The sequence below is a fragment of the Rhinopithecus roxellana genome, chromosome 19 (assembly GCF_007565055.1).
Source record: "Rhinopithecus roxellana isolate Shanxi Qingling chromosome 19, ASM756505v1, whole genome shotgun sequence".
Classification (NCBI taxonomy): Eukaryota; Metazoa; Chordata; class Mammalia; order Primates; family Cercopithecidae; genus Rhinopithecus; species Rhinopithecus roxellana.
This window is the reverse complement of record NC_044567.1, coordinates 69,999,046-70,012,488: the sequence shown is the minus strand read 5'-3', so window position 1 is coordinate 70,012,488 and position 13,443 is coordinate 69,999,046. Positions and strand designations below refer to the sequence as shown.

General features: G+C 48.6%; 1 protein-coding gene across 1 annotated transcript in view; it reads right to left on the bottom strand.

Moving 5' to 3' along the window:
- Window positions 1-13,443, bottom strand: part of DNAH2 (dynein axonemal heavy chain 2) — a 122,095-nt gene that overhangs the window by 65,349 nt on the left and 43,303 nt on the right. Inside the window, 13 exon segments of the mRNA XM_030923652.1 lie at window positions 1,251-1,389; window positions 1,790-1,970; window positions 2,084-2,166; window positions 2,320-2,476; window positions 4,462-4,565; window positions 4,670-4,831; window positions 6,215-6,378; window positions 7,148-7,322; window positions 8,328-8,484; window positions 8,570-8,770; window positions 11,383-11,575; window positions 12,383-12,530; window positions 13,036-13,224. Of these exon segments, the coding sequence (XP_030779512.1) occupies window positions 1,251-1,389; window positions 1,790-1,970; window positions 2,084-2,166; window positions 2,320-2,476; window positions 4,462-4,565; window positions 4,670-4,831; window positions 6,215-6,378; window positions 7,148-7,322; window positions 8,328-8,484; window positions 8,570-8,770; window positions 11,383-11,575; window positions 12,383-12,530; window positions 13,036-13,224 (2,053 nt within the window).

The window sequence follows — 13,443 nt, the reverse complement described above, 5'->3', positions numbered from 1 at the left end:
AGCTTCTCAATAATGTTACTTTCCTCCCAGCCTACAGCCCCATACCTCAGGTCTTGATTGATTTTCCCCTTGTCTTCCCAGTTTCTAGCTTTCTGAAAAAAAGGAGGGACACTAGTGAGTGTGAACTCAGAGGTAACCCTCATGCCTTCAAGCACAGGGTCTACAGGCTGTTGGGTCCTCTGAGTGCAAACCTGAGTGACCCCCCCAGAGATCACAGGCAGACTCAGTAGCCATGGACAAGATGGATTTATTCTGTGCGTTCAACAAAGGGATCATTGTTTTTTTGGCTTTGCTTATAAATTGTTCCAAAATATAACTCGGTCAATTATTTCAAATAGTATCAGTCGTTGTCATTCAACTTTGCATATCATAACTTTTCATGTTTACCTTTTATCAGAATAATTAAAATTATTTGTATTGATGTGTATACTGAAGGCTCTTGGAAAAATGAAGCACTGCTAAGACTAGCCCTAGGTAAAATGAAGAGGTCCTCTGTACCCCCGCCAGAATTCTTCGCCACAGGATGCCCATTCTAGATGCCCGTTGTCAAACCTGACTCCCTGATTCTCTACCCAAGTCTCCCCCAGTCAACCAGCCCTCACTATGTGTTCATCTTACCATGTGTTCATCCCTTTCTTCCCCATACCCTACCTCATCCCATGGCTGAAGGCTAGTTAATCTGCTAAACTAAAGACAATGTAGGCTGGGCTCAGTGGCTCACACCTGTAATCCCAGCACTTTGGGAGGCTGAGGGAGGTGGATCACCTGAGGTCAGGAGTTCGAGACCAGCCTGGCCAACTTGGTGAAAGCCCAGCTCTACTAAAAATAAAAAAAATTAGCCAGAGGTGGTGGCACATGCTTGTATTCTCCAGCTACTTGGGAGGCTGAAGCAGGAGAATCGTTTGAACCCGGGAGGTGGAGAGTGCAGTAAGCCCAGATCACACCACTGCACTCCAGCCTGGGCGACGCACAAACCTCCATCTCAAAAAAAAATTTTTTTTAATAAATAAATAAACTCATCTGACTGATTCCATATCCCATGCTCTTAACCACTACATTATTATACTCCACGCAAATACTTGTTGAGTTTAATTTATGGAATTGTGATCTAATGCTTAGAAGAGGTGATGGAGATGGGACACGTTAGGAGAGCTGGGGGCATCAGTCTTTTTAATCAATGAAACATGCAACCATGACCAAGCAGAGTACCTGCCAAAGCTGTGTCAGGGCAGGAGCCCTGGAACTCTGACCTGGGTAATGGGTGCTCCGGAGAGCATTGTTGTCCTTGTTCATCCTGTCCATGATGGCTTTCCAGTTGCTGTTGACCTGGTCAAATAAGGCCGATTCGTTGGGCAGCTGCTTGCGGATGTCTTCTCCTAGGAAGATATTCTGAGGGGGCCAAAAATTGGGGTGAGAGGCCACTTTGTACGCACTCTCCACCCTCTGCTCCCCGTTCCCAGATCGTGGGTGACAGTTGAGTAGAAGATACAGAGTGCCAGAAGTCAAAGGTCAAGATGCCCAAGTTCTACAAGGAAAGTTGGAGGTGGGGGGCCAGGTACTTGGGTCTAAGAAGAAAAATGGAAGAAATATCCATTGAAGAAGAACAAAAACTTGTTAAGGAGGGAATCTAAGGTGAGAGGTAATAACTAAGAATCAGACAGCTGGGTCCTAGATGAAGAGTGACTTTAAAGGTAGGAGAATGAGACTGATAACAGGGCAAAATCTAGGTCTTAAGCAAATGAAGGAGAAAAAGCAGGAAGCAGGAAAAGCTTGGGCGCTGAGTCCTGACCTCTAAGTACATCCACTGACGCTGCACTGTGAGAATCATCTCAATAACCTCCAAAATAAGGGAGAGGCAGCGTTCCCAGTGATCCACATCCTTCTCAAAGGCCTTAACAAAGCGAGATGCCTTCATGGTAGACAGAGCTACCTGGTTATCTTCCAGCGCCTGGAATATTTCTTCTGTACCTCTGGTACACAAGGGTTCAAAATCATAGTCCATCCCCACCTGCCCAACCTTGGCCCCACGCTGCAGCCCAGGTCACACAGCCCCCCTTTCTCCTAGAGCCCCAGCTCCCCCGACCTGAGCCGATGATGGCCTTTATCCTTGTAGGGTACTATGTCAAGCTGAGTCACATCCCAGGTCTTGGCAATGTTTTGTAAAGCCTGTGGAGAGAAATTGGGGGACACAGCAGTCAGGTATCTCTTCCCTAAGGGGAACAGGAGCTGAGAGGCATCATCAGATGATGAACAGCTGGAAGCCTGTGCTCCAGGAGGTGCAGGAGGTGTGGGAGCATGGGAGAGGAGGGAGGGTCGTACCACTTCTATAGCCAGCTCTTTAGTTGCTGAAGCAGAGATCTCCCCAATTTTCTCCACGTGCTGATCCATCCCAAGCTCCACAATCTGCTCCAAGGTGAAGCTTTCAGATTCCTGATCAAACTCCCGCTGGATCTCATCCCTGACCTGGTCCCAGTGCCTGCAGCCAGGAACAGGAGGGTGTGAGGTCAGGAGCGTTACCATCACTCCCAGCGCTGTCTCCCACTGGGACACTGTGATTCTGCGTAATTATTAATTCACGATTCAACTCATTTTGCTAATCAGGCTCGAAGATGCAATCTTAGGCACCATGGGGAACATGAAGATTGAGGTAAGACCCTCCAGGAGTGGATTATCTGGAGAGGGAGTTGAGGCAGGTGCGCCCACAAAACACACAACGAATCACCACAGGTTTACTTTAGATCTACACTGAGTAAAGGCCTTACATGAAACATCTCATATCATTCTCATGGCTACTCTATAAATTAGGAATTATTATTATTCCATTTACAGATGAGAAAACTGAGGGTTAGAGAGGTTAAGTAATGTAAGCAAATAAAGTGGTTAGGTTATACACAACCGTATAACACATAATGGTTTCGGCATTGCCAAAAACATTATACTGGAAGAAAGACAAAGAAGTAAAATTATTTTCTCTTAAATGGATAGATCATTATTAAAACACCATTTATAAAAATTACTTTATTTTTATAAATCTATCCCCAGTGGCTCGAGATACATTCTCTACCATATGATAAATTCCGACGGATTAAAGGAATTAAACCTGAGAAACACAAAGCATTAGAAGAAAGAATGAAGAGGATGTATTTGTAACTTTGGGATAGGAAAGGTCTTCCTAAACAAGGCACAAAGGCAAAAACCATACAGAAAGAAAGTTATACTTTTGGCTACCTCAAAATAAAATCTTTTGTATAACAAAAGACATAAGGCGGGCTGGGCTGGGTGGCTCATGCCTGTAATCCAAGCACTTTGGGAGGCCAAGGTGGGCGGACCACTTGAGGCCAGGAGTTCAAGATCATCTTGGCCAACATGGCAAAACTCCATCTCTACTAAAAATACAAAAATTAGCCTAGCATGGTGGCGGGTGCTTGTAATCCCAGTTACTCGGGAGGCTGAGGCACAAGAATTGCTTGAACCTGCGAGGCAAAGGTTATAGTGAGCCGAGATCACAGCACTGCACCCCAGCCTGGGCAACAGAGTGAGACTCTGTCTACCCCCCAGAAAAAGACAAAAAAAAGACATAAGGCTTAGTCATGATAGGCAACTCCCTCTCAGACAGCGGGAGGCCCCAGGGCAGGGGGCAGAGAACAAGAGTCAGCAAGGCTGGATGACCTGAGACAGTGCAAGAAGCAGAGGACAGTGGCAGGCTTGGTGTCTGTGCCACATGTTCACTGAGCACTATTTGCAATAGCCACGATGTGGCATCACCCTGCGTGTCCATCAAGCGATGAATGGAGGACGAAAATGTGGTGCATAGATACAGTGAAATATCTCAGTCACAGGAAAGAAGAAAATCCTGTCACTTGCAACAGCATGGAAGAACCTGGAGGACATTTTGCTAAGCGAAATAAGCCAGGCAAAGAAAGACAAACACCGCATGATCGCACTCATATGTCATACGTGAAGTCTGAACAGGTTGAACTCACAGAAGCACAGTCGAATGCTGGTTATCAGGGACTGGGGGTGGTAGGTGGAGAGTTGGGGAGGTGTTGGTCAAAGGACACAAAATTTCAGTTAGACAAGAGGGATGATCTCCTGTACATTGTGGCAACAATGGTTAATAACAATCTATTCTACACTTGAAAACCACTGAGTAGCTTTTCAGTATTCTCACTACAAAAAATAGGTATGTGAGGTAATGCATATGATAATTAGCTCAATTTAGCCATTCCAAAATGTGTACATATTTCAAAACATTATGCTGTACACCATAAGTGTATGCAATTTTCATGCGTCCATCAAAATTAAATGTTTGTTAAAAAGAGGAAAGAGAAAAAGACATACATTTGTGGACAAAGGGGAAGAGAGGGCTGTGAACACCGTGGAGAGGAAATAGGAGGGACCAGGTGGTAGCGCAGGCCAGCGGGGCAGAGTGGACACCCAGGAGCAGAGGGGCAGCCTCACCTCTCTCTAAGGGCAGGGTTCCGCAGGTCTGAGATGAGAGGCATGGTCCTCTTGAACTGCTCTATTTTTGAGCGAGTGGTTTCAATAATTTCCCAGTTTCGGTCCTGAGCAAAAGTTGGGGGCATCAGAAGACCCGATGACCTCCCTGGGAATAGACCCCGATCCTCCACTAGCTTCTCTTCCGCCTCCCCGCCCTGTTTCTCCCCACCTTATACTCTTTGGCTAATCTTGTGAGGCGACGAAACAGCCCGTGGGCCATGGTCTCCATGGTTTCGGTCTGCAGGGTCAGGAACCGGCCAGTCTTCCACTCATTCCAGTTCTCCTCCCAGTCTCGTGTGATCTCCCAGACTTGCTGGAGGGCGTCGAGCTCCTACGGAGCAGAAAGGTGCATTGCATGAAGAGGCACCTGCCCTCCTCCTCCCTGACGGACGCCCAGGCCCTTCGCTGCTCTTGCTCTGTGACACTTTCCCTCTAGATAATACAGCGGCCTCCTCCGTCCACATAAATTTCTCCCCTCTGTCGCCTTAAGAGCTTATCAAGGAACAAGCACAGGAAAAGACCCTCAATGTCATGAGTCATTAGGGAAATGCAAATCAAAAGCTCAGTGAGATACCACTTCACACCCGCTAGGATGGCTAGAACCAAAAAAAAAAAAAAAAAAAAAGGTAAATAAGTGTTGGCATGGAGATATGGAGAAATAGGAAGCCTTGTACACTGCTAGTGGGAACGTGAAATGGTGCAGCTGCTGTGGAAAATGGCTTGGCAGCTCCTCAAAAAGTTAAACATAGAGTTTCCATATGATCTAGCAATTCCACTCCTAGGCTTACACCCACAAGAATAGGGAACAGGTGTTCAGACAAATACAAGTACACGCGTGTTCATGGCAGCACTACTCCCTTTAGCTAAAAGGTGGAAATAACCCAAATGTCCATCAACTGGTGAATGGTAAACAAAATGTGGTAAACTCATACAATATTCAAATATAAATATTCAGCCATTTTAAAAAGTACTGATCCATGCTACACCATGGATGAACCTTGAAGACATTATGCTAAGCGAAGGAAGCCAGATTAAAAAGGCCACGTGTGATATGGTTCCACTTGTATGAAGTGTCCAGAATAGGCGAATCACACACCTGGAAAATAGGCTCATAACTGACTGGGGCGGGGGACGGGGGATGGGGGATGGATGTGACTGCTAAGGGGCAGTTTCCTTTAGGGTAATACAAATGTTTGGGAATTAGATAGAGGTGGTGTGAATCACTAAATGTCACTAATTGTTCACTTCAAAATGGTTAATTTTGGCGGGGCGCCGTGGCTCACACTTGTAATCCCAGCACTTTGGGAGGTTGAGGCAGGTGGATCACCTGAGGTCAGGAGCTCAAGACCAGCCTGGACAATATGGTAAAACCCCATCTCTATACTAAAAATACAAAAAGTAGCCAGGCATAGTGGCGGATGCTTGTAATCCCAGCTACTCGGGAGTCTGAGGCATGAGAATCGTTTGAACCTGGGTGACAGAGGTTACAGTGAGCCGAGATTGCGCAACCACACTCCAGCCTGGGCAAGAGAGCAAGACTCTGTCTCAAAAAAAAAAAAGAATTAATTTTGTTATGTGAATTTTACCTCAACTGAAACAAAAGTTCCTCGTGAGCTCCTCTCCCATCCCACTGCCTTTGTGGGTGCTAAGGACCCATTATCCTGTCCCTGCCCCTTATCGACAGTGACCACAGGGTCCTCGCTCAGCACACCACCTTCTCCAGGTTCTGAAGGTCCTTAGAGGGTGGCTGCTCGATCTTGAAGACGCCCAGGTTGGCTCGGAGACTGTTTTCCTCTTCCCGCATGGCCATCAGCATGGCCCGCACTTGTGCGATCTGGTCTAGGGCAGACATGTGTCCCACGTTGCTGGTGAAAGGGCCTGTGGAGGATTCAGGATGAAGCTCAGCTTCCCGCTCCCGTCTGGCAAGGACAGCCACGGCTCTCCTATCTCTTTGTGGGCAAATCTCACCTCTCTCCTCACGTGAGAGAGGGAAGGGAAGGAGAGCAAGAGGGAACGCATTGAAAGAATGACGGCTAATCTTAGCAAAAACTCCTAAATGCGGCTTGAGAGTCAGGAACAGATGGAATATGGAAGTCGGAATAAGAAAAGTAGAAATGGGGGCCGGGGGCGGTGGCTCACGCCTGTAATTCCAGCACTTTGGGAGGCTGAGGCAGGCAGATCACAAGGTCAAGAGATCGAGACTATTCTGGCCAACACAGTGAAACCCCGTCTCTACTAAAAATACAAAAATTAGCCGGGCGTGGTGGCGCACGTGCCTGTAGTCCCAGCTACTCGGGAGGCCGAGGCAGGAGAATCGCTTAAACCCAGGAAGTGGAGGTTACAGTGAGCTGAGATCGAGTCACTGCACTCCAGCCTGGCAAGAGAGAAAGATTCCATCTCAAAACAAACAAACAAACAAAAAAAAAAACAGAAAGAAAAAAGAAAAGGAGAAATGCTATGAGCTGCACCTGTGCCCAAAACGAGAGCCACTGAGTGTCCTCCTCCTTTGCTCCTGAGCGGAGGCTCTTCCCCGCCCCAGCACCCACCCTCCTCCTCCCCTCCCAGTTTTCCCTTCCCAGGACCTGGGCTTGGAAGGCGGGGCCTCTAAACAAAGGCTAAAGAAGCGGGAGAGGTTATCAAGGAGGACCTTTGAATTCGAAATCTTCCAGAAGCGTATGTGCTTTCTTCTTGAAGTCATCTGCCGAGTGGATCAAGCCTGTCTTGAATTTCTCCTTGTATTTCTTCAGCATTTGCTCACTGTCCAGCAGAGTTTGTTGGAAGACAGCCCATTCCCCATTGAGACTGTCCAGCATCTCCAAGACCTGGGGGTGTCAGAGAGTGGCAGATGACCAGGAGCAGGAGGTCTGCCCTCGCATAAAGGCTTGTAAGGACTCTTTTCTGATCCTCCAGACCAGAGTCTGGGGATGAGTTTTGCACATGTGACAAGTCCTAAAAAAGTCAAAGTGTGAGTTGCTGGGCCTAAAAGAAACCCTGGCCGGGTGTGGTGGCTCACGCCTGTGATCCCAGCACTTTGGGAGGCCAAGGTGGGAGGATCACTTGAGATGCCTGTAGTCCCAGCTACTCGGGAGGCTGAGGTGGGAGGATCACTTGAGCCCAGGAAGTTGAGGCTGCAGTGAGTCATGATTGCACCTCTGCACTCCAGGCTGGGCAATGGTTGGAGGTCCCATCTCAAAAAAAAAAAAAAAAAAAAAAAAAAGGTCTCAAAGCTGTCTGTCTGAGAATGAGGCCAAAACCAAAAAAAAAAAAAAAAAAAAAAAGTAAATGCAGTAAGTAAAACCAGCTGGGTGCGGTGGTTCACACCTGTAATCCCAGCACTTTGGGAGGCCAAGGTCAGCAGATGGCTTGAGTTCAGGAGTTTAAGACCATCCTGGGCAACAAAATGAGACCCCATCTCTACCAAAAATACTAAAATCAGTCAGGTGTGGTGGCATGTGCCTGTGGTCCCAGCTACTTGGGAGGCTGAAGTAGGAGAATCACTTGAGCCTGGGAGGCAGAGGTTGCAGTAGGCCGAGATCGTGCCACTGCTCTCCAGCCTGGCTGACAGAGCCAGACTGTTAAAAAAAAAAAAAAAAAGAAGAAGAGAAGAAGAAGAAGGAGAAGGAGAAGGAGAAGAAGAAGAGGAGGAAGAAAAAGAAAAAAGAAATCCAGAAGCTAAGTAAAGGTATCGTTTGAGCTAGCTTTGGCTTTCAAATCTGGAGTCTCCTTCTCCTGTCACTTCTCTACTCTCCCTGAGGACAGCCAAGGGCCTCCCCTGAAATCTGCTCCCGATACGGGTCCCAGGTAGACCAAACACCGCAGGAACTCACACTGTCCTCAACTGGCACCTCATACTTTTCAAGAATAGCAAATTGCTCGTGTATGGGAGGGATCTGAGTCTCCAGGTTGGCCAAGTCGTGCTGCAGGGCATCCATGAGCTGCAAGCTGACCCCCAGTTCCTCCAGCGTCTGGGGAGGGCGGCTGATTCTGAAGGTGGGCAAAGGGAGCTCTAATGAGTGGAAGGCCCAGGGCCTGCCCCTGCCCCCTTCCTGCGGGGCGCCCCAGCCCGCACTTCTCTGCATTCTCCTTCAGGTAGGTGTGCAGCTCCAGGAGACGCCCAGCAGCCATCTCCCTCAGCAGAGTCGTGAACTTGTTCTGCCACTCATTGCAGTGCTGCACCAGGGAGAACTTGAGGTGTGAACAGTCCAGCAGCACAAACTGGATGTTGGTGACAGTCTCCTCTTTCTGCACGTTATTAGCAACTTCTGTGTAGCTGCAAGAGCCCCAGATCCCAGCTAGAATGTCGTTTTCTTCACAGACATGCCCCGTCCCAGCACGGGCTCCAGGTCTCATTTCCTTCCACCCATATCTGGGCAGCAGTTCTAGAGAGTTCTTCTACTCCCAGGCATCCCTCATTCCAATCTGCCCCAGCCATGCAGCTGTGACCGTCATTTTCCCAGTCACTGGCTATAAGATAGCTGTCAAACTTCTTAGTCTGGCATTCAAAGCTCTAGAGTGAGGCAGGGCGCGGTGGCTCACGCCTGTAATCCCAGCACTTTGGGAGCCTGAGGCAGGTGAATCACAAGGTCAGGAGTTCAAGACCAGCCTAGCCAACATGGTGAAACCTTGTCTCTACTAAAAATACAAAAATTAACTGGGTGTGGTGGCGGGCGCCTGTAATCCCAGTTACTCGGGAGGCTGAGGCAGGAGAATCACTTGAACCCAGGAGGCAGAGGCTGCAGTGAGCCAAGATGGCGCCACTGCACTCCAGCCTGGGTGACAGGGTGAGACTCCATCTCAAAAAAAAAAAAAAAAAAAAAGCTTTAGAGTGGCATAGATCTGGGTTGAGTTCATCCTATGCTGCTTCCTAGTTCTATGACCTCAAGCAGGTTTTGTTTGTTTTTTTTAACTGTGAGCCTTGGTTTCCTCATCTGTAACACAGTGACAGTAACAGAGCCTGCCTCACAAGGTGGTTGGGAGAATCCACTTGGCTGCTGTGGAGTCCCTTTGCGTTCTTCCTTTCCTGTGCCTACACTGCAGATCTCACTCTGCAGGGTGAACGTGCTCATGGACTCACATCTTTATGCCTTTGCTCATGCCATTTCCTCCATGTGGAATGCCTTCCCCACTGCCCATCTCTGCCTGTTGAAATCCTACGCAAAGTCCCTTCCTCCAGGAAGCCTTCCCTAAAATCCCCAGCTGGAAATCCTCTCTCCTTCCATTGAACTGCCCTGGCATGTTATATCCCTTCATCACAGTACTTACCACAGTGCAGCTGTGTAATAATACAGTACATGAGCCCATGGCTGCAGCCTACAAAGTGCTTTCATGTATCTTTAATCATTTCACAAGGTTCCAAGGTAGGTAGTGTAATATCTGTTTCACAGAAAACTGAGGCCCAGAGAATATAGAAAACCTGCCTAAAGTCACACAGCTAGTAAGTGGCACAGCTGCGATTCCAAGTCTTCTCGTGACACCACGGCCACCGCTCTTTCAGCTATACTTTTATTTTCCTTACTACTCTAGAGCCCTCAGGAGGAAAGAACTTGCTCATGTCTTTTCTTTCTTTTTTTTTTTTCTTAACTCCTCATGGCCCATACAATGCATGTTTATGGAATGTTTACAGAATGAATGAATGAATGACCAGAGGCCCATAAAAAGACGTGAGTTGGCCGGGTGCGGTGGCTCAAGCCTGTAATCCCAGCACTTTGGGAGGCCGAGACGGGCGGATCACGAGGTCAGGAGATCGAGACCATCCTGGCGAACACGGTGAAACCCCGTCTCTACTAAAAAAATACAAAAAAACTAGCCGGGCGAGGTGGCGGGCGCCTGTAATCCCAGCTACTCGGGAGGCTGAGGCAGGAGAATGGCGTAAACCCGGGAGGCGGAGCTGGCAGTGAGCTGAGATCCGGCCACTGCACTCCAGCCTGGGCGACAGAGCGAGACTCCGTCTCAAAAAAAAAAAAAAAAAAAAAAAAAAAGACGTGAGTTAAGATCAGAAATTAAGATCTTCTTCTAGGCCAGGCACGGTGGCTCACGTCTGTAATCCCAGCACTGAGGGAGGCTGAGGCGGGTGGATGACTTGAGGTCAGGAGTTTGAGACCAGCCTGGCCAACATGGTGAAACCCCGTCTGTACTAAAAATACAAAAATTAGCCAGGCGTGGTGGTAGATACCTGTAATCCCAGCTACTTGGGAGGCTGAGGCATAAGAATTGCTTGAACCTGGGAGGCGGAGGTTGCACTGCACTCCAGCCTGGGTGACAGAGTGAGACTCTGTCTCAAATAAAAGAAATTAAAAAAAAAAAAAAAAAAAGATTTTCTTCCAGAGTGGGCAACATAGAATCTCTACAAAAAAAAATAAAAAAAAAAAAAAAGAAAAAAGAAAATTATCCAAGCATGGTGGCATGTGCCTGTGGTCCCAGCTACTCGGGTGGGTTAGGCAGGAGGATCGCTTGAGCCCAGGAGGTCCAGGCCACAGTGAGCTATGATCACATCACTGCACTTCAGCCTGGGCAATGACGGAGAAAGACCCTGTCTCAAACAAAACAAAACAAACAAAAGAATCTTCCATTTAACTCCCAGCTGCCTTCTTAGAATAAAAGGGCTCATTTCTTTCATCTTCCAGATCTCTGGAATTTCCTTTTTCCCACCAGACCCTGCCATCCTCCCCCAGACAACTGCTTTTCACCTAAATCGTGTCCAGCTCTTCCTTGATCTCTACCCCTTGAGAAGCAAAGGTCCAATGTCCTAGGTCTTGTTCTTTTCCTGTCGTTGAGGACACATGTCGTCCTCAGCCCCACCACCTGCTTCCCAAGACTCTAGGCCTGGGCTCCTTCTCTAGTGCTGGGCCTCCTACAGACTTTCAGTCCACCCTCACGACTCACCGGGCAATGTCGGCATCAAAGGAAGAGACAGGCGGGTTGAGGCGCTGGTAGCGACGAATGAAAGAGTCCTTGTTGATCTCCCAGATCTCCCGGTACATGTCCCAGGTCTTGAGGTAGTTCTGCAGCAGGCTCGCGTTGTTAGTCATGCCGCTGCTGATTTGGCTCTGGATCTTCTTGATGTCCTCATCTTGCTCTTCAAAGGATCAAGAAAAATGCTTCTCACTGACTTCCACCCCAACCCAAGTTCTGCGTGGGCCCTGCCCACTGCTCCAGACCTTCCACTCCAAAACCAGTTTCCCAAAGAAATACAGCTCAAACATGCACGTTAGAAGGTAAAGGAGTAGGCAGAAAGTAAAAATGTGACTCTTAATGTCTCCTTCACTGGATCTGATGTCTTGCCTGTTGGTATCTAGGCCTCTTATAGCCCAGTCCCAGTCCCAGTCCCAAGCTTGTCTTTCCTCATCTCCCATCCCAAATCCCAAATCCCATGAGCATTGGTCACCTCATCTCAACCCCTATCCATGCCCCTGCTCCCTTCCCCAAACTGGCCCCCTGCTTTTTTTTTTTTTTTTCCTTTTAGATGGAGTCTCACTCTGTCACCCAGGTTGGAGTACAGTGGCATGATCTCAGCTCACTGCAACCTCCACCTCCTGGGTGATTCTTTGCCTCAGCCTCCTGAGCAGTTGGGATTATAGGCACCCGCCACCATGCCTGGCTAGTTTTTGTATTTTTAGTTGAGATGGGGTTTTGCCATGTTGGCCAGGCTAGTCTTGAACTCCTGACCTCAAATGACCCGCCTGCCTCGGCCTCCCAAAGTGCTGGGATTACAGGCATGAGCCACTGTGCCCAGCCGATCTGGTCCCTTGACCTGAGTTTTCCCCAGGTCATGGAGGTGACTGGCCCAGTATGTCTGGAAAAAGCCCCGGTCTCTCCTCCTGGCCTGGCCCACTCGACAGCCTCTGAAACCCTGTGCCTTGTGCTCTCCCCGTTGCCCACTCACCTACAACTGTTTGGATGGGTTCACGATGTAACTTGCGCTTGGTGAGAATGTCAGGGAGGTGGCGGAAGACAGAGATGGTGGAAAAGAGGTGGTTGCCAATGTCGTTGACCACACCTGCCAAAGTCTGCAGAGTAGGTGAGAATTCCACCTGTGAGGAACCCAGTGGAGAGGGAGAGAGAGATAAGCCTTAGGACTGGGAAGGGCACACACTTCAGCAGCAGGTCTGAAAGCCACAGGATAAAGTCAAGGTCGGCCGGGCGCGGTGGCTCAAGCCTGTAATCCCAGCACTTTGGGAGGCCGAGACGGGCGGATCACGAGGTCAGGAGATCGAGACCATCCTGGCTAACACAGTGAAACCCTGTCTCTACTAAAAATACAAAAAACTAGCCGGGCGAGGTGGCGGCGCCTGTAGTCCCAGCTACTCGGGAGGCTGAGGCAGGAGAATGGCGTGAGCCCGGGAGGCGGAGCTTGCAGTGAGCTGAGATCTGGCCACTGTACTCCAGCCTGGGTGACAGAGCGAGACTCCGTCTCAAAAAAAAAAAAAAAAAAAAAAAAAAAAAAAAGTCAAGGTCAAGGACCAAGTTTAGGAATTAAGGGAAACCGATAAATAAGATGTAATGGTTTTGAGATTTTGGGGGCAAAGTGGTTCCTACCTGTGCCACACTTCCTTGCATATCATTCTTCAAAATGACAAGGACTTGGAAGACTGGGTTTGGGCTGGTCTTTCCATCCCCATTGATAGCCTTGGATAGCTCTAGCAGTGACCACTTCACATTCAGGCGCAGGGCATCCTCCATCATGCGGTCCAGCCGGATCGTGTACAGCATCCACTGCTGCTGAATCTGGTGGGATGGAGGGAGGAAAAAGAGAACTTTTCAGGGAAGACAGTGCACATCCTGGGAAATGAGAACCAGTCAACAGGGAAGGAAACAAGTTGGTTTAATGGAAAGGCAGGACTCTGAGTCCTGGAGGAAGAGGTGTGAGGACTGAAGGTCGGCTGAGTCCAAGACTAGAACACGATGTTTGAGAAGCACACACTGGTAAAAAGAAAAAAGGGTCGG